General features: G+C 38.8%; 1 protein-coding gene across 7 annotated transcripts in view; it reads right to left on the bottom strand.

The window, feature by feature from the left end:
* The window catches only part of DAAM2 (dishevelled associated activator of morphogenesis 2), a 197074-nt gene that overhangs the window by 58024 nt on the left and 117868 nt on the right, over nucleotides 1-21182 (bottom strand). For all 7 annotated transcript variants that reach the window (XM_068676592.1, XM_068676596.1, XM_068676598.1 and 4 more), the window contains 3 exons: nucleotides 14912-15006; nucleotides 7691-8024; nucleotides 794-904 (listed from right to left, as the gene is read on the bottom strand). In XM_068676592.1, coding sequence (XP_068532693.1) covers nucleotides 794-904; nucleotides 7691-8024; nucleotides 14912-15006 — 540 coding nt within the window. The remainder of the gene's footprint in view (nucleotides 1-793; nucleotides 905-7690; nucleotides 8025-14911; nucleotides 15007-21182) is intronic.

Genomic DNA, 21182 nt, shown 5'->3' with positions numbered 1-21182 from the left:
AATTCTGCAAGGCCAGTCACAACGATAGCACACTTCATGTTTCAAAAGGAGCAAAAGTTATGAGTGCTTGCCTTGCTAGTCAATTAGAGATCTACCTTCTGTTTACAGATGTACAGAACTACAGTTCATCCTCACATTTTTTATAGATATTTGTCATAAATTCACCATATACTCTGCTAAATGACACCTACTCAGCAGGACTTCACAGGGTTGTTGCAGATACAGCTAAATACACTCCCAGAAAGAGCTCTTACAAGCTTGTTGTCTACTGTGGTTTAACCAGAAAAAAAAACAAAATAAAAGTGAAAGTAACACTTCTAGTGAAACAAAATCAGCTTAAACTATTCTCCAGACACAAAAGAAAGAGTTGCTAATGAATGAAAAACAACAAACTGACTTTTCTGAAAGCCTTTGACGTTTTTAAATTAAGATGTTTTGAGTTTGGCTTTGAGTCAAAACATATTAACATTTCAAAACATTTCAGAAGGTAAACCAAGATGTTTTCTAAAAGACTGATATGAAAAAGGTAAATGCTTTGCAGTTCTTAAAAAAATAACAAAACCGAAAACCACAATCATTTCAGTGAGGTATGTTATATTAGAAGAATTAGAAGAGACGGGGGAATGAAATAATATTAAGACATTGTAGGACTGAACTTAACAATTAAGCATTACTTTACACAAACTATATATGCTCAGGAACACAAGATTTGTGACATAATCTGCTAGCCTTATCCAAGGTAAATTAATTCAAGCATGACATTTGAGATGGATTTTCTAGGGCAGTGACTCACCTCACCAGCCCCAGCATTCAGAACAGCATTGATAAAGGACATGATAGCTGTTTTGAGATTTACTTCATCTCGATATCGCCCCATGCTTCGGTCTAGCTCATTCAACAATGTCTGCAACAGAACAATAGATTAGGTTAGATGATACAATCTAATTCCTTAGACCATTTTGCATACTGCTCCTGGGACCTGCAAATAGTCATCTGATTTGCTATACACTTGCTTAAATAAATAACTTTTTTTTCAGGCAAGATTGTTAACAGTCTTGGCCATGCCACAATAACTAAAGAAGAATAGTGATAGGAATAAAATACCCACATGATCCTAATAAAAAAAAAAGTTTTTTAAAACAAGCTATTTGAGAAAAAGCAGATGCCCTTTACAGTTCCTGCCAACATGATCTAAGAAAGAAACAGAATGATATCTGTCCTTAACAGTTAACTCTATGGGGAATATGATGGGGAGTTTATACATGCAGAAAGCATGTTCCTTCACTTACAACCATTTCACATGAAGTAGACAATTACCTGCCTCTTGGTAAGCTCCTTTTAAGGATTTTCAAATAATAGGAATATCCCCAGGTCCACACTTATTGCAGCTTAAAGGTGAATTACAGAGCTGAAGCAGAAGTGCAGTTAAATTCATATTTCCTTATTACGTCTCCCTATTAACCAAATAGCAGGGGTATTTAGCACTCAGCGAATATTTAGTACAGAAATACTGTTGGTCTAATCTCTACGTACATATAGATGGGTCATCATAATCTTGTGAACACCAAGAGAAAGAACAGAGGAGAAAAAAGCAAAACACTAGGCAAATAATGTTGGTAGCCTCTGCTCTATACAGTCAATTTAGGACTGCATTGATTTAATTCCAACTGAATATTTACTGGAGAGGTTATATGTAAGAACTGATTAGCCACAGAAGCAACTCTACTTATAGCTTTGTGCTGATGATTGTGAATCTTCTCTTCAGGATCTTCTCTGATCAGTTCATAATTCTAAGGATGATTTTCCTTACTGGAAGAGTAACAAATTCCACTTGAGCTCTGTCAATTCAATTGTATGGATCTCATTCCAGCGTTAATAATAAACACACCGCACTGATGTTTGTTTTGCTGATGCACTAGAAAAGATGGAATTCTTTTTACTCTTCCCAAGAAGTTCTGGCCATAAAGGGAGAATGAAGACAGAGGTAACTTCTTAGTGTTCAGCTCAGCAGATCCATCTAAGTAACATCTTGAAGCTATGATGCCGAGTAAAGAAGTTCATTTTCCTTTAGTTAGTCTTCTGTTCCTGGCTACTGAAAGTGTTCATTCATAGCAAAATCTTTCCCATGCTAGTCATCAGTTTCATAGGTCTATCTTGCTTCCTGTAGAAAATGGACATCACCATTATCCTATGCCTGGGGAAAAGGCATCCCCTGAGGAAAGAAATCCTTCCTGTCTTCATGTGAACCCTTTGTTTATTTTTGTGCAAAAATATTTTGATCTATCGTACAATGCTACAAAAGCTGTTCTTATATCTGAGCACAGTTTGTTTGACTTCACTATCAAGCTTGCTTGATTTCATAAACTCCTTTTTCCTGCATCTTCTGAATTGGCCAGATGGTACCTGTCCGTTCTCCTGGAATTTAAGCTTCCACCATGTCCATGATTTCCCAATAGTCATGTTATGACCAAACAGCAAACCTTCCTCCAAGCTTGTTAGCAATGGGAATGAGTCTTACATAAAAATACAAGAAATGGCCTATTGAGTCAGACTGATGGTCAATCCAATCCATGTCTGATAATGGCAATAGGATACTAATTAAGCAGTCTTTAACTCACCCCCCACATCCCCAGTTTTACTCTTCAACTTGCAAAATAAGCAGAAGTGAAACAAATGAGAGTATTTAGTTCTGTTACTGTCAGATTTGACACCAAAATACAAAGCATACATGTCTTGGAATAATTTAAACAGCCATTACTATAAAAGCATCAAAACAAATTAATGTTTTGCTGGTTTTCTTCAGAGGCCTCATTCCTACCATATATTCTTAAAGACGTTTCAGAGCACACTAGAATCTATTCAACAACGTGCATGACAGCATCACGAGGCTGAAGGATGTTAGCTAAAGTTTTCTATCTCCTATTTCAGAAGGCTGAAGTAGGAGCAGAACACAGGGGCAAGGGGGCAAGCCAAAGAGCAAGAGCAACAAAAGCTCTAGCCTGTAATATACTCATTAAAGAACAGCGCATCCTCATGTGGTTGTTCAGCTCTAGAAGGAAACACTACGAGGTCAGGCAATTCCTAAAGATCAGATTCTACGCCCACACTATGGCCAAATTCCAGTATCTCTAACCCTTTGCAAATGGCTGACATTCAAGTCTTCACTTGAACATTTTCTGTGAAAAAGATTTCACCACGCCTCTTGGCAGCCAATTCTGTGGCCTAATTGATCTTATGGTTGTAAAGGTTTTTCCTACTATTTAAGCAAAACTTTCCTCACTTAATCCTATTATTCCTCATCACTGACATCCAGTAAGATTTCATTGAATCTACAGCAAACCTCAAAAGGCTTTGGATGAGCCCCGAGGGGCAGAAGCAACTCAAGTGGGAATACAGGGTTTTAATTTGTTCCTTTTTAGTTCCTCTACTACATTTCCAAATTGATCAGATTTCTCTCTACACAACATGCTCTGTACTGATGGTGCTTAATGCAAACCAGGCAATGGGGCTCTGGAAGGAATGTTTCTAATCTCCACCTTTTCGACCGACAATACCAAGCTTCCTTTACTCTTTCACCTTAAGCTTTACAATTTCTAGTAGCATTTAGGAGGAAAACCAAGAGTGTTCTGTCCAAAGCAGCCCAGTTAATATTTTCACCAGCAAGTGAAATCAGCTCCTTTCAGTCTGAACTGAACATCTATGTTCACTCCAGACTAAAAGGAAAATTCTTTCTCCCCAAACGGGGCCGCAGCTGTATGGGTGTTTCAGACAGCAAGTTAGTCTGGAAGGTACTGGCATGTCCTGAAATACTTTCCTGGGCCACTATAGCACTATGAGTTTGTAACATCAGTTTGACAGAGAGGAGCAGAGTACAATTTATAGGCAAATTAGCACATTTCAAATGAAAATTGGGTGAAGCAAAGGCAGAGCTTTTCCCAAATTGCCTCAGGAATGAGATTTAAGGAATGTCTTTATATTATTGTGGTATTTGAGTAAAGATGAAATATTTATGTGAAGAGGTCAGTTTTCAATGAATATTTTATTTTTATCCACTATTTTTAATTATCCATTATTGATTTATCCTTTATTTTTATCCATTTTGTGGACTGCCTGCCTGTTGGACATTTAAAGGAGAATTATTCCAGGCAGAAGGGCAGCATAAAGAAAAGGTCAAAAATTAAAGAAGGTAAGGGGACCAGCTCAGGCAAGAATCTGACAAATGTGAGAATATAGGAATAGCCACAACAAAAATTCAGTCACAGACAGATTAGAGAGTCTTGTCGCAAGTACAAAGAGAAAGCTGCTGGTGATGGCCCCATGAACACACTGAGCAACGGAGATATAGAGTGAAGTTGTAGTACTCGAATGCATTCTTTTAAGTGAAGACTGAAGTTTCAAAGGAGAGGAGTAAGTTCTGGTATTTAGGTACTTACTCCTGTATCTGTAAAGTGACTTATCTTGGAAGTTAAGGATTGCATTGAATTTTTCAGTCAAATCCATAAAGGAAATGCTGGCAGTTTTTCCAAAACATTACATCACAGTTTTAGAATAGTGATCTTCAGTTGGTGTACCCTAGTGCAATTTAATTAAATTGGGATTACAACTGTTTAAATCACCCAGGAATCTCACTCTAATTTGGATTTTGACTGCAGAAACACAAATATAAAACTGCAAGTTCCCTATCAAAACACAAGGAGTTGTAACAACACACAGGCAATGATGCAAGTGTAGGAAGAACCACACATGAAGTCCCAGTTTTCCTTCTCTACTAATTCACCAGTTGCTGGTGCTTCTGACTACTCTTGGCTGCCTGTGCCAGGTAGTAAGTGTTGTGCTTAGAAAACTGAGCGGCAACAGCTTCTGACATTCAACTGAACATGCAGTGTTTTATGGTAACATATTAAATATATAACCTGCACATCACTCCACCACACTTTAACATGTGCAAATTGGAAATAAACAGTGTTTCAATCCAAAGCTGTCAGCAGCAAGTTATCCACAAGGTCATGTTTTAGATGGCTGCCAGTAAATAGTTCTGAACATCACTTCCTCATTCTTACAAAACAGAGTGGAATTAGAACGATACAACCCACAATTTTTATTCAGCACCATGACATCCTTATGAAAAGGTAGGAGGGAAATAAGGAAGGAAGGAAGGAAGGAAGGAAGGAAGGAAGGAAGGAAGGAAGGAAGGAAGGAAGGAAGGAAGGAAGGAAGGAAGGAAGGAAGGAAGGAAGGAAGGAAGGAAGGAAGGAAGGAAGGAAGGAAGGAAGGGAATAAAGAGGAAGGAAGGGAGAGAGAGAGAGAAGACAAATTGTACTGTGGAAAAGCAGTTTTGTGTTTCACACGTTTACATCTTGATTTCTCAATGTACGCACTGCTGGTCATCACAGATGATATGAAGAGAATGGAACACTAAGATTTACTACTATCCACAAGAGTGGAAAATAATCCAAACACATAGTATACAAATAAAGTCCCAGCTTTCACAGATGAGGATTAATCAACTGACGGCGAAAAGGTTGATAGGAATGAAGAATATTTCCAACCACTGTTGCAAGGAGAGTAACTTACGGAAGAGGACCAATTACACTGATGTTGTCAGAGGTCAGTGTTACATCTAAGTTATTTATTGGATATTCCAACTAAAGTAAGCTCAGTAAAGCTTCCAGAAGGCCCTGTGCTTTTTTACTCAACAAGAACTTTTTGATTTCCAAATCTGAGTCTGAGATTATTCTCCTTTTGGGTATTTTGTCCTTAATTAGGCCATTGTCTTATAGAACTACATCTAGCTGTCCCTTTACAGTTCCCAATTTTCTTTTCTTTTCTTTTTTTTTAACTTCTCACATTAGGATCAGTCTTCAATAATGAACATAGAGCCAAAGGAATTCACTCCTACTCTGCACATTCAAAATATATTTCTCCCATTCCTGAAGTTTAGTTCTTTTTTTAATTACTTTTCACAGAAAAAACAATATATATTTTTTAAAAATATCTCATTTTCCTGTCCTGCCAGATCCCCAGTTGTGGGAGATCATTTTCAACATAACAGTGATTAGGTGTGGCCAGTTAAAGTTAACCTAAAGCTGCAAGCTCTAAGCTGTTTGGACACTTCAATATACTGATTGGTACTGCTAATTGCTCAAGATACAGGAAATACCTCCCTAAAGAGTTTGATTTAAAATCTGAAGGAGCTCTTCTGGTATTTGCAAAGTCTAGGTTACAAAGCTTACATTCAGGACTAGGATGAAGAAAAAACAGGCTTTCACTAGCTTGTCTACAACTTCTTTGTACATTATGTCTTTGAAGTTTACAGAAAGGCATAGGATAAGCAGTCAGTTCATCCTTTCCTTAAGTTGGCCTCCTATAGGTACAATGAGTTACAATGGATGCTGCTTTCTTGATAATAAGCTGCAAGACGATTCTGAGATACAGGTGTGGGACGACGAAGCCACACACTTGAATGGAAAGAGGCAAAAAGATACAGCACTCTCTTAACTCACAAATACTAGAGTATCAGAGAACCTTCCACTAAAATCTAAGGAAGACCATGACCACATTTGTTCAATCAGTGTTCTGAATATCGCCACCGTCCCTCTATTAGAAGAAAATGACTGAAGGCAAATGGAGGAGGTCTTTGGATGAATGCTTACCTCCTCAAAATTAGGAGAAAAACTGTTAAAACTCAAGCTATCACTGAAGTGATCACTGTAGTGGAAAAAAGCATTCCAGCTTCAAGATACAATTGTTTGTAAACAATTTTGTAAACTCCTGCTAAATCAGGAATGTTCAGTCTTAATGACAAACATTGGCAGCTACTGTTCATGAGCACAGATTGTTCTCCATTTACTTTTACATTTGTGAGCTCATTGTACCCCGAAATCTACCAAAAGGTACTGTGGTAGAAGGTAATGGCTGACACACACCTGGATCCGGGGCCTATTGGTTGCACACCACCCTTACCATTTCACCTACGAAAGAGTAGCAAATGGGTGAGGCTACCCCAAAGTTTAGGAACTAAAGGTTCATACACAGCAACAGATTCTTTTGCATCTTTTTGTAAAGGTGCTCAGTTCACTAGGAAGAGGAACAGCCAGCAGTATCCACAATAAAAGCCTGTCAATAATATAGTGACCTACCAAGGTTTCTGAGATTCAGGAAGTTTCCCTTCTATTCTGTGAATAGAAGATATATGGGGATATATGAGGCAGCATTTGATAGGTGGTGATGATTTGTAACTGATTGTTAAGTGATGATTTAAATGCTCCAATGTTCATTATTTAATCCACCGTTGCCATTATTTAATTTACACCTCTTGTGTTACTAAACAAGCTTAAAATCAGGACAGAGGCTCCTGGAATTCCGCGTCTTCAGCTTCCAGGAAAAAATAAATGATTAGCACCCCAATGACATCAGGTTAGAGTATGAACAGATTAACAGCTTTCATTTAACTTAGCAACTCCCCATTCTAACATAAATACAGGAGATTATAAATCAGCATTAATGACAAGCAATCAGGTCTTGAGAAAAAAATAAAAATAATAAAAAAAGATAATCTGTTTGAAGTGTTTTTCCTAAAACACAATGAGAAATATTGCCTTTTGACTGCTTAGCAATATTGCAATATGTGCACTGTAAAAATCACTCCTTGGCAGAGATGGCTATTCCTGTCCAAGCATTCTCCCCATACCTGGAATCTTGTCCTTTCTGCAGCATAGACTTGATAGTGAAGCATGGCTTGCAAGACTTTCTTGTGACCATCTGGTACCAAGCAGACAGCCCCTAGGATCTCTAGCACAGCAATCTTGGTCTTGATGTTCTCAGTCCGTAAGCTTTGGGAGATGATGTTGATACTCTCTGGATGAGCCAGGACATGAGCCCGTCCTTGGGAGTTGTTCATCAGTGCCTTGATACACCCTATAACGGATGTGTGTATACGGCTCTCTGAGGTCTCATAGTCCATGCTCTTCAGGAAGTTCAGCAAACAGCTCAGGCCATCCAGCTCAATGAACCTGGTCACAAACCTGAAAAAGCAGGTAGGGAAAATAACAAAAACAATACAAAGGTAATTTATTTATTCAAAAGATACTCAACCCTGTGATCCCAGCATCTGCAAAAGCTATCTAGCTTAAAGATCACAGGGTAATTCCCAGGTATTCAAGGGGAAAAAAAGAAAAAAAAAAAAAGAGAGAGAGAGAGAGAAAGACAGAAAAAAAAAAAAGCACAGTTCCACTGTAACTATCAGCTGTACTGACCCAAGTCCAGACTCCACACTCTGATCCCATTACATATGCAAAGAAACATAATATATGTAAGAGGCACATGTTTTCTGAAGTCTCTTACAATAGCCTTGGCTGCATTGGTGTTTTTTTGTTGTTATTTGCTTGCTTTTGGTTTGAGGAGCTATATTAAGGATGCAGTAGGGCCTCTGTCAACCTGTAGTAGCAATATGTATTGTAATAACACCATAAATTACGGAAATATAGAATTATTCAATTACCTAATGTCAAATGACTAAGCCTACACTGGAAGAAGTGTATTTAGACTACTGAGATCACTGGAGTTCTTTTTCTACCATATTCTAGTATAAAATTTGCCTTTCTTCAGATTAAGATCATGGAAACTGAGTATGGAAATAATACAGAGGAAATTCAAATTAGACCATACAGACAGCCTGCTAGACAAGTCGACAGAAACTGATGGAGTTATACAAATCTGTTCAAACCAATAATTCTAGCAATGTTTCATTTTGAGCTTCCTGGATAAAAAATGGGGATGCAAAGATATGAAATGGGCTGCAAATCATTTCTCAGGATAGCTCTGTTTACCTCCTGCCTCCTCTAGCAGGTCATTCAGGTAGATGCAGGTTTTTTTAGAATGCCTGAATACAAACCCATGTGAATTAAATTTGAATCTACCAAAATCTAATCAAGAACAATATGACCATGACCATGTCCTAAACAGCATAATGTAGATGGTTATCTCAAAGAAATGAAAAGATTGTTAACAATTGTTACATGTATAACAAATTAAGAATACTTAAGTATTCTTAAGCCTGTATTATTAAGTCTGTATCTTGGAGCTTTTACCCAGCCCCTCTTTCTCCCTGTTGGATATTCCCTAATGTGCTGTCTTTCTCTTATCTATTAATAAGTGAGATGCTGTTCCTAATATCCATCAGGTGAGAAGTTTCATATGGAAAGACTCCCAACATTTCAGTGATCTCTGTTAATGTCTCTGCACCGGCAAGACAAACCTTAGACATGTATCTCCAGGATAATATGGACTTGACACATGTGGTTACACCTCACACCACACAGGAATTTTCAGGGCCTACCTGAAAGCTATGCTCATTATGCTGATGGATTTGCCAACTTTCAGCTTATTTGGGCCAGCAATTTGACCAGAAACATGGCAAAGCCTGGTGCTTTCAACAAAGCTTCAGTCTGAGGTTTGGATTTTGTTCAAAACTGAATTTCAAAGTGAATATCAGAATAAGGGCAAGCACACACAGGAACACATGCACACCGAAAATGAAAACAAGGTTTAGTTGAACTCTTCTAAGATGGCCTGCCAAGTTTCACACAGGTCTGACTGCACATTCTTTGGATGCATCATCTTGTGTACCCTAACAAATCACAGGAGGATAAGCCCATCTGCCTCTAGGCTAGATAGCGGGATCACACATTGTGCAACAGGAATTTAGTAAGTCACTTCAAGCAGTTTGTTACTTAAACTGGTTATAGAAAGATTAAAAGTTAGCTCAGTTTCTGTAATGCTGCTAGAATGCAAAGAAAGACTGGAATAAGCACATTCATGGCTAAAGGAGTTGCTAAGGATTTCCTGGGAACCCAAATAAGCACGATTTGTTATCAAACAATTCAAAGCCAATGCCTTTAGAACATTTCTTTAAACCTGGGACTAAGAAGCTGTATGGATCTTTGCCTGTACTATGGGAGGACTAGTTTAAATTCTCCTTGCTCCTCTTTATCTCCAAGGTTCAGCTCTATGAATCCACCCTACGCCTTAGCTATTCCTTCTAAATCCCTTTGTGCACACACACACAAAGGAAAAAATAAAAATTAAAAAAAAATGCACGTTTCACTGTTCTCCTCAGTTCATGGCTGCAGGAAGGCCTAAGATGGATACCTTTCTCAAAGCATAGAGCTCTACCGACATCCTTAAGAAGCAGCTGAACAAAGGGTCCCTAAAACCTACTTTCAGATGGAACACCTGCTCTTATGACAAACATACAAGATACTACAACCTTTATGCATCTTGGCCTGCTCTTATGAACAGATGAAAAAAATGTGAAATGCACAAAAATCACATTGTACCAATTAAGTACAATCCCTTACTAAATTCGTTGGCAGAGCAATTTTTTCTAGGACTGTCTGGATGAGGTCATTCCAAAAAGAAGGCATGCGCAGGAAAGTGGTGTGTGTCGAGGACTTTGATTAATGACATAATTTAAAACAATGTTGGGATTTTCCTGTGCTCTTCCTAGTCCAAAGAGCAAACAGTAAGCTGCATTACTCAATAGGAAGCAAAACCAAGTACCTTCCCATTTCAGCTGACATCAGAAGCAGGAATCTAATGATGATTTTCACCTTCCTTCCAAAACACTTAGTCCCCTATTCTCCGGAAAAGACAGAAATCATGCAGGAGGGAGATAAAAGGAGAAATGGTGATAGTTATTTCTGGACAAACAGTCTCAGTATTAGGACCTGCATGATGTGACCAGGGAAGTATGTGTGTAAATGTCTGTACAAAAAAGAAAAAGAAGTGGGAGTTCAGCTGACAAGCTGAGCACCATAATCTTCATGCTGTTTGATGTTTGTGTATCTGTATGCCTGTAAGCACAGATGTGTGTGTATGCACTCACATGTGCAAAGGCAAACCCAATTTATGCAAATAAACGACCTTCTTCCCCACTATATATGCATGCCATAACTAACTGCCATCTTATAAGCCTTGTGTGCTGCAAAGTAAGGTTTTGTTCTAGACTGAAAGGTGTAAAGTTAAGCGTATTTGCCAATGCATTCTGGCTAACATACTTAAAAACTCAAGTGTAAATAAAGTAGGGTGTGTTTTAATAGGTGCTAAACAAGCATATTAAAGCCTAACCTCACCTCAGACTCTCACTTGACCAGTTTAACACACATTAAAAGGCACAGCACCTTTTAGTCTTTCAAGTTTTAGAGAGTGTTGATCAAAACATGTTAGCTAGCTCTAATAACAAACCCTTCATCCAAATACAGATGAAGCCTAAGAGGTAATGACCCACTGATGGATTCCAAGTGCCGTGGGGGAAAACTTCCCTGTGAGGCTTGATCCAGTGCAGGAAAGACAGAAAGATCATATGCTGTGGGTGTGCAGAAGGCAGGATGTTCCCACCCAGCTAACAGCCAAGGTTGCACTTCCCTAAAGAATCAGGGGACACACATAATCCTGACAACCACTGGACTGCTGAAAAATTCATCAAAATGGGTTTTGCTTGCTAGAAACATAAATGTTCATCTCCAGTATGAACTGGAATGCAACATGACTAAATCAAGCAAAAATAACAAGAGGTAAATCTGAGTTGAACAGAAGGAGAAAAGCAGACAGAAAAGGGAGTTAGTGCTGATGATTCAGACTAAAGGAGGTATTCTTTTGTGAGTCCAAAAAGTTATTTTTTTCCAGACCTTTGTAAGTTTTTACTTCTGCTGCACTTCTGAACCTCCATTTTTGGGCATTAAAAAAAAAAGGGGGGGAGGAAAAAAAAGCTCTTCTCTCCTGCTTCTGTCCAACAGTTTGTCATCACACTTGTTTATAGTCATAAGTTCTTAGAAACCTAAAAGAAAATCTGTTTCCTTACAAGATGCAGATGTGGGGGTTTTGTTCTCTAAGGCTAGCGTTGTTCCTGTGTGCTGGGACATAACCTGGCTTTATTATTTCAGGGCAGCTCCTAAATACCAGAACAAAATGGATTTTCTCAGAGTGAGCCAACTAGCTGCCCAAGGATGCTTCTGTCACCTTTTCTCTAAGGGGAAAAGGAACTTGAGTTTAGGAAGATCTGCTTCAGTTTTTGTTGGGGTTAGAACTACTAGACTGGAATACAGGCACAGATTAGTGCCATTACTCTGTGTTTAACACTAGAAGAGATGCAGTTCTACAGTAAAATGAAACCTAGAGCCACACATGCTTTTTTATTATTTTGGGTCCTCTAGATTGGAGAATTCAAGCAGAGGACCCTGTTGGTGAACTGTCAGAGATCCTCTGTACCCTACCCACCATAAACGGATTCCAGACAATCTATCCTGTGTGAATTTAGGTCTCTATTTTCTTCAGAGCTCTGATCAACAGAAGTGGCAAGGAAAACAGGATTAGATGTCCAAATTCAACTAGAAAGACTAGTATTTTGAAGGCTGGGGTATAGTACTGCTTATGAGAGGGATTTGATGGAGCTGAGGGCCTCTCTACTGCAACCTTTCCATCAAGAAGAAATTGGCTTGTTGATCAGGCATTGGCACGCAGCCCATTTGGCAGCTAACGAATTGAGTCGCTGGAAATTAGTTGAGACATAGGACTTAACTCAAAATTTGGCTTGGCTTAACTATTTTTAAAAAAAAGCCCCATAACCATCGCCAGCGATTTAGAAGAGAACACTTTATAGGGCAGCTCATAGATGCTTGTACTGAAGCTTGTTAGGGTTATTATAAACAGATGAAGCAACAGCCTGTTGTCAAGGGGACCCAGCAGAAGCAATATAGGTCTGGTCTGGAAAACCTTGCAAGATTTTGAGCAAAAGACATTTCTTTCTCTTCTCTTTTGCCTTGCTCTCAGAAAGGAGGCTGAGCTATCCTACTCAAAATGTCAGAGTACAACTACCAAATGGTGGCCACCAAAGTATTTCAGCTAGACAGAACAGAGATGCCTGGCTGCTCTGGATATGCTCAATGATATGAGAAAGCTATCACTTTCAGAGGAAACATCACACCAGTTCCAAATTAATGTAACAGAGTTGCTACATAATGTCTCAGTGGTACAGGTCTTTGGTTAAAAATCCCTGTAAATTTGGAGTGTGACTGTTGTCTTTAGCTTCCATTTTATCATTAAGTCAAGCTGCCTTTTACCATTTTCAATAGTGATAGGATCAAACTGTCACTTGTTCTCTTGGACTCTTTCTCAGCACAGGCTACTGTTTCTCCAGTTCCATGTTAAAAGCAGTTACTGTACCCACATGACTAAAATTACCAAAGCCTAATGAATCCCTATGCTTCAGAATCTGTCTGTGCTCTTTTACAGCCCAGTAAAATAGGAGGTAAACCACCAAGGTTTAAGGTGATGTGCTCAACCTTGCACTTGCTGTGAGCTGAGAAGCTCCATGCAGTCAATGCTAGAAGCTCTGCTGATAATGAAGTAACTTAGCTAAGAGACTGCATTTACATATGTGAGCCCAAAGAAAAGATGTTGCCCCCTGCAATATAGCTGCAGCTACAAATCTCCCACCACAAAGGGCTACAACACCCGAGGTGTGATTGCAACTGAATCTCAGCACAAGTTCCATAGTGCTGGAGACTTCCTCCTACCTTTTGTCTTCCTTATTCACTTATCTCTTAGTAATCACTCAGTATCTTGTCATTCACGCGTGAAGAAAGAGACCATAATGATGGCCTCTCTGCATTTGCTTGCTGGCTGCAGAGAGGCAATGTTCTAGCACTTTAAATTCCTAGAGCTCCCTCAGTCTCCTTCACATCTAGCTTTGTACAACAGAGGAGCAGGCTCAACTGCATGAAGCAAGGATGCTTGTCAGGGAGGACTCCTTCTCCAAGTGCTTTCTTAAAGGGCTTTTCTTTTGTTCCTGCCCAGAAGAAACATTAAACATCATGGAAAGAAGAGATGCACATAATCAGCACTTATCTCTGCAAGGACTCATAAAAATATTTTCACTTCACAGAATCACAGAATTTCTAGGTTGGAAGAGACCTCAAGATCATCGAGTCCAACACTCAGTCTAACTACAGTGCAAATTCTCTTGTGATTATTTTCTGTGGTCTACTCTTCTTTTTATTTATTTGTTTTGTTTACTTTTTTTTTTTTTTTAATTTTTAAATTCCAGAAGATCTGTGTGATTGTACATTACTGAAGGCCTCTGAAACTATGACTTCAGCATAGTGTGGATGTAAGCACATTTGGTTTATTTTGGGCTTAATACAAAGACATTCAGAAACTTTTTGTTCAAGTTTCTGAATACTTCCCCAAATTGTATCAACTGAATATTTCCCCAAATTGTATCAACTATGGTTATTGCTTCAGCACAATGTCCTTCTAAGTGTTAAATGCAAAAGATTTCTATGCTAGTTAGTTTGCAATTGCTCAGAGCATTGTTCCCAGAAAAACAAAGATGACCTTACCTTCAAACACACTGTTCACAACAAAGACTCGTAACATTTCTGCATGCCATGGTTACACACAGAGCAGGAAGAATGCCAAACCAGGTAAAGTCAGATAGCTGCTTTGTGCCAAAAAAGTTCACATTACTAATGATAGGAAGCTTGAATTCAAAATTCATAGTAGAGGCTGAGATCTTGCCCATCATGAGTTAAATCACATAGGATGTTCAGGGGTCTATGAAGTCTGTAAGTTTGATCTTCACAGTCCTTACCTGTTTGCACAGATCTGCCATATGTTTTTCAGAACAGAATTTGTCTTTTATTTTCCTGAAGCTATATGCTTCAGCATTACTGTGCCCTTCCAGCTAGACAGGTTCAGAACAGGAACTGTAGGGCTCTCTGTGGATTGTATGAACTATCAGAGAACGCTTGTGTGAGGTGAGACAAAGAGGTTTCTGTCCTTGCCACTCCTTCTTGTGCCCCATCTGACCATTGGGAGGCAGTGAATTGTGATGAAAGATGAACAACATTACCTCATGGGCTGAGTCCGCAGAGCTGTCTTCAAGTCTTCAACTATTTTATTTTTCATTTCTGTTTCTTCTTCATCGAAAGCATACAGCGTCTGCATCTGTTCAGAAAAGGAGATGACAATCAGAAAAGCCCGAGCTGCCTGGAAGCTAAGAGACAGGCCAGGAATTATGAAAAACAACTATCCTATCAACCCACGGAGAGGTGCCTGCCGACCTCTCACCAGGAAAGCAGTGCCTCAGCTACAAAACTCAATCCAGATGAGGCTGCTCATGTGGACTGGCAGCAGCATAGAGCCTTGCCACACTGCCTAAAACTAGGGATCTCACATTACCCCCAAAAAATCATACTTGCCAGGATGCCCTCAGAAAACTACCTAATTTAGAACAGTGATCCACTGTGGTGATCTATGGATATATGAGGCAAAGTTTGTAGACTGACTTATTAGACTGACTTGGCTGGAGGGATTTGGAGTTAAAAAAAAAAAAAATATATATATATATATATATATACACACTATATATATATATATAAAAAAAGAAAAAGAAGAAAAAGAAAAGACAACAGACTTCTGTGTCAGGTTTCAAAGCAGAAAAGCTTTTTCTTCAGTTGACTAGACAGCCTACAAGTACCCTGAATTATAGTTTGTGTACCCAAAAGTTTGACTCTTTTCCTTTATCCTTTTTTTTCAACCTGGTTTAAGATATTAATTTTCTCTATGCACTTTGTCCTTGCTAATTGGAAACATTTACTACAAAAAGCGAGAGCATCATAAAATCCTTGTCGCTGTGTTTTAACATGTAAACTGAAGCATGCAGAAAATAGAGCCTATATTTTCATGTTTCTTCCTATTGGGAGCTACCTCTGTCATTTTTCTCCCTGGTATGCAGCTTGCAGGAACTGAAGATTCTGTGGGTCACGGTAAATTAGGGTGAGAAGTGATGAGGGAAATACACTCAAAATACAAGGTTCTGAAAATCAGACAAAGCCATTAAGAAAAAAGTGGTATAGCAGGAAATCAGGGCTTCAGATCTACACTTAGCACCGCCAGAACCTTGCGATATGAAGCAAGACTCTTCAGCACCCACCCATGTACCATTCGGGCTCACAACTTCAATGAGCGGCTTCATAAACAGTCAAGACACAATGCTGGAAATTCAAAGCCTATACTAATGTCTTCTTAGCCTCTTTAATTGTACAACAGAGATGATAAAAGCTTTTCTTATTGGAAGGAGTTCTGGGGGATATCGCTCAGTGGGATCTGGAAAGCAGTTCTGAACCTCCTCCCAAATGAATACGCCAATTAAACCAGTGTTATCTATCAAGGGTCAGATATTATACCTCTCTGTGGTGGAATCTGAGTACCTAAAATTATGGCCCACTACTGTGAAATATAGAAGTCTTTATTTAAGTATTTAGCATGCTGAAAAGGAAACCTTCCTCTCACTGGAACTTCCTTTAACTCTCCCACCCTCCCACCCCACCACCTCACTTCCCTTGGAAATGCTCCCATGTTGCTTGCTTTTGCAAACCCCGTGGTGCCAACACATGTCAGATCCTGAGGGTGGTCATTTGGCTACGGGCCGTTGCTGTCTTATGCTGACCAGCTGGCATAAGAAGATGTGTTTAACTCTAGGGGTCCTCTCTCTGATCCTCGCTAAAGTCAAATTCACTCAGTAACAGAGCGAGCTATTTCCTGCCCTAATGGAATGACAGAGCGCTACTGATGGAAAATGAGCTGATGATGTTTTATCTTTTGCCAGCATCCCCCGACAGCCAGAAACATAAATTGAAATGCTTAAGCCAAGCCATATATGATTCCCCTCTTTGAAAAATAAACAGAAATCCTGAACAGGCATTATAGAATCTCAATGGCAGAATCCTGGGGTGTGATTTGGGGTTTGATTTGTATTTTCTTGGGTGACGGCCCATCTGGTCACCTTTCCCTTGGCCCATAAATGCTTCTTTGAAAGGCTCCCACTCCTACAACAGCTTAATTTCTGCTCTGAGCCATTGTGGGGGGGAAGCGAATGGATGGCAGGAAGGTGCTCAACAGTATTTCGTTGAGAGTGAAAAAGGCCCACTTCCAAATGAAACAAATACAAATAATCCTGCCTTTACAACTGAGGGCGATTATAGAAAACCCCTTTTCTAAAGCTGCAGGCAGCCAAGAGCCCTTCATTTCTCACCCCTGTGCATGGCCAGGAACTCAAATCCTCATGCCCTCTCTAAAGACAGCCTCGTCGGTCATGCATTTACATTATGAAATAACTTTCTCGGCAAGAGTTATAGAAAACACAACCGTCCCTGGGAGACAGAGGGGAGGGAATTGTCGTTATTTGAGGCTGGATTTCATTAATGTGGCTGGCTGATGCACTGCTTCCCTGAACTACAAACCGTACTCTAGGACTAACATCTGCTGGGCTGAGGATGCAGCTAGCTACTGTCAGTTAACCAAAACTGTTTCACCCAAGGAATAGCAAGCAAAACAGTGCCAGGTCCTCATCTGGTCCCTAAAAGGCAGTATACATATGAATCTGTTTCATAAGCATATTTTGCATATTTTAAATTTTCCAGGTTAAGGGCATCACCCAGGAAAGCATGACATCTAGCTATCTGATTTGCCAAGTCAAAAAAAAAAAAAAAAGTATATGTGAAAAAATCATTCACACAGAACTGTACATGTAAAACTTCAGGTAGTCCAAGAAATTGCTTTTGAAAATCTTAGTTTTATTCAAAGCATCAAGTAAATTCTCACACCTTATTCTAATAGCTAATCATTCCCCTAAACTACCGGGAAAACAAATAGACCACCATGACAGCACATTAGGAAAGAGGCACCAATAATAATAATAAATATATCAACTAACTGCAGAAAGGAACTATATGATTGACCTAGTTTCATGCCGATCTCACACAAATGAAAAGAAAAATGAAGCAAACAGAGTAAGTAGTGAAAAAGCAACCTAGACATTCCGACTTATCACTATAGACCAAGTTCTTTCTTTAGGTCTTACCTAAATCATAACTATTATCACTACTGAAATCATTTCCAAACAAATAGAAGTGAAATTAAAGTTTAATAATAAATTATTGTATTGCATGCCTCTTATGACATATCTGGACAACACTATTTTAAAACATTTCTTTAAAGAAAAGAGGTCAGTTGAAATTCAAGGTGCACCACATCTCTAGCTATATTGAGGCCAAACTAAGAGAGCAAACTACAAATCATAAACCATGAATAAGCTACAAATAGATGTATTACAAAAACAAACAAACAAAAAAATCTTTCAGGCAAATAATTTTAAAGTAACACGGATGTCACCTAACCCAGAAAGAGAAGAGTTACCATCCTCTTGCTAAATTCTGGTGAATGGGCATCCACCCATCTCATACTCTCATCTGAGCAATCTCTCCAGAAAAACACTGTTCACATTAAAATCTCTCTCTGGAAATGCAGGTACAGCCAAGCTCATCAACGCACTGCTGTGCTGTCAGAACTTTTCCTTTCCAGTAAAATGAAGGCTGTGTTTATTTGTGCTGCCAAGCAGGTAGTATCATGGAGTGATGAGGGCAAAAGGAGCACAGGGAAGTTTGTTGTGATATAAACAGGGCAGCTGCTGCATTTTTAAGAAAAGTTCTGTCTGTTGATGAATCAGCAGAAGATAGCAATGACCTTGATAATGGAAACGATCTCTGACTGTGGGCCTGCAACCTGCCTGCAGTCACCAGCCTTATTGACATCATGATGTCAACATCAGCATGTTGACATTAGAGGACTGGGCAAATTTGGAGGCTCCTCTTTCTAACTTAGATATCATTAGCAACCATGCCTTTCTCTTACGGGTGGGTCTAGAAGACATTCTACCAAGGATCTTCTTGAGACTTTCCTCCCACTCCTGAAGGATGGCACATTCCCTCCACAGGAATTATGTACTACGAATTAGTAAAGAGATCCGGTTTTACTGTTATACACTCTCATGAGAATTAGGATTAAAAACTACTAACATTTTAAAAGTCACGGTAACAGAAACAATTGTGGGAACAGACTTGTGCCTAAAATGCATGGCTTTTTGAACTACTGTGAAAGTGCTTCCCAACATAGTGGTCTAAGGTTACAAGTAGGGAATGTCAAACATGTCAGGAATCACCACATTGCTCTCAAGCATAATCTATGAGGGACAGATATGATTGGTAACGCTGCAGCAGATCTTCTGAGAAAATGATCCCTGAGTGCAGGGGCCTTGGCCTCCTGAAATCCACAAAAAGATACCTAATGATATCCATGGGATGCCATTTTCATTTTATCAGCGGGTAGGAAGAACTATTTTGCCAAGCTAGTATTTAGAACAGAACCTCATATTTAAAGAAAATTATATCAAAAAAGACGTGAAAGCTGCATGTAAAATGATTCTTATGTACTTACTTCACAGAAGATGCAAAGATTAAATTTTATTTTTAAAAAAATAGGACTTAAAGCATTTTAAACTAACACTTCTGTGATTATTGCTACCATTTCAACTCTAATACTTCTTGCCATATTTCTAATTAAAATACAGCAATACCTGATAGTGCCCAGGAGACGCAAACTGAAATAGACTAGACAGTGTCAGGAAGCAACATGAAACATGCTTTTCTTTCACCACTTCTTAGCCAACTGTACTTGGATGAAGTTAAAAAAAATTACAAAAAAAAACCCCTCCATCACTAAATTTAGGACTGAAATTATAAGGGACCCAAAATAACCATTTGGAAGTTCAGAATCTCAGAGGTCTAAATAATAATGAAGAGAACATGTCTTTTAAGGCGTGTTGGAGCTGGTTCTCAGCTCTGTTACTCCAGTTTTCCGCTGATACGATTCCAGTGAAATCAAGTCAACTAAGTTTCACCTGCCTAAAACTGAAGCAATTAAGTGGAAAATCAGATGCAGGGGTTTAACCCCACTGTATCTTCTTAATACTTCAAATATAAGAGTAAATTACTAGGCTTGAAGCCAAGTAAGGTTATCAGTCATTCAATGCTGAGCCATGCAAACAATGTTACCAGGGCTGGTGTTTATTGGTGCTCTTAAAATGTGTTTAAAATTAGAAACATGGGCCAAAATATAGTCTCATTCCATGGAAGTGCTCCAGTTTTGCAACAGTGACATACATATACTGTCTCCAGATTTACATCAAGATCATTTAAAGACTAGTCCAAAAGCCACTGGAATCAATGGAAAAAACTCAGTAGATTCAAAAGGCCTTGGATCAAATCCTACCAGAAGTATTTGGCTCAGTGACTTTGCAAGGTTTCATACCTATTTTTTCCTTAATAGCCCTTGTAGAGTGAATTTGTTCAATCAGGAAATCAAAGCACAATGCCATGCCAGCACAAAATCTCAACCTCTTTTTTTTCAAAACCAGCCTATAGTCTTTCTGTTCCATTACTCTGCCGCCAAAAAATCTGGCGTGAAGGAAGGTGATCATTTTGGTTATTCATGACTCAGAGTAGAAAGCAGCTTTTATTTTATCCTATTACAATGGGTTATAGTGGCTTGTAAAGTCTTCTTTTTTTTTTTTTTTTTACTGAGCAAGACATATTTCACTATGAGAAATATATCAGTATTGACATATAAAGTATCCATTAAGGCATTATTTTTATGAAATTACTTTATGCCTCATAACCATGACAGAAAAGGTGCAGAGAAGCCTTCAGAAATGAAATATAAAAGTATAAGTAAACAAGCAAAGTGTGCTACCTTGGATGCTAGGAAATTAATTCTATCCATCACTGCACATATGCAAAAAAAAAAAAAAAAAAAGCTGAGTAGACACTGCACATAAATAACTGGAGGCAAAAATTGACTATAAAATTAGTAACAAGATCAAATTCCAAAATGTAAGGTCTACCATGTCACAGGAGATCAGTGAATACTATGTGCAGGTGTTCTACTTGTGCTGGTGGCCAGATCTACAGCATGCTTCAGAGGAAGGCACACCTTCCTCAGCTATTGAACAAGGACAGTTAAAGACAGTTTACCACAAATAACCTGCCTTGTATCTGATGTCTGAGGTGTTACAGACTTACGTTTCTCTGTTTACCTGCTTTTATATAAGCGGCTATTACCTTATGTGAAGAACTACTTTTTATTTTTTTTATTTTTTACTAAACTATTAATCCCAGTGTTATTTTTTAGATTAGGTAGAAATACATTTAAAACCCTCTATCATTGAAGTAAAAACTGGAAAATGCCTGGTGTTATCTAGTCTTTTCTTCTGCTAAAGCAGGGCC

The sequence above is a fragment of the Anas acuta genome, chromosome 3 (assembly GCF_963932015.1).
Source record: "Anas acuta chromosome 3, bAnaAcu1.1, whole genome shotgun sequence".
Lineage (NCBI taxonomy): Eukaryota > Metazoa > Chordata > Aves > Anseriformes > Anatidae > Anas > Anas acuta.
Note: the sequence above shows the minus strand (reverse complement) of the source record. Positions and strands in the feature narration are given on the sequence as shown.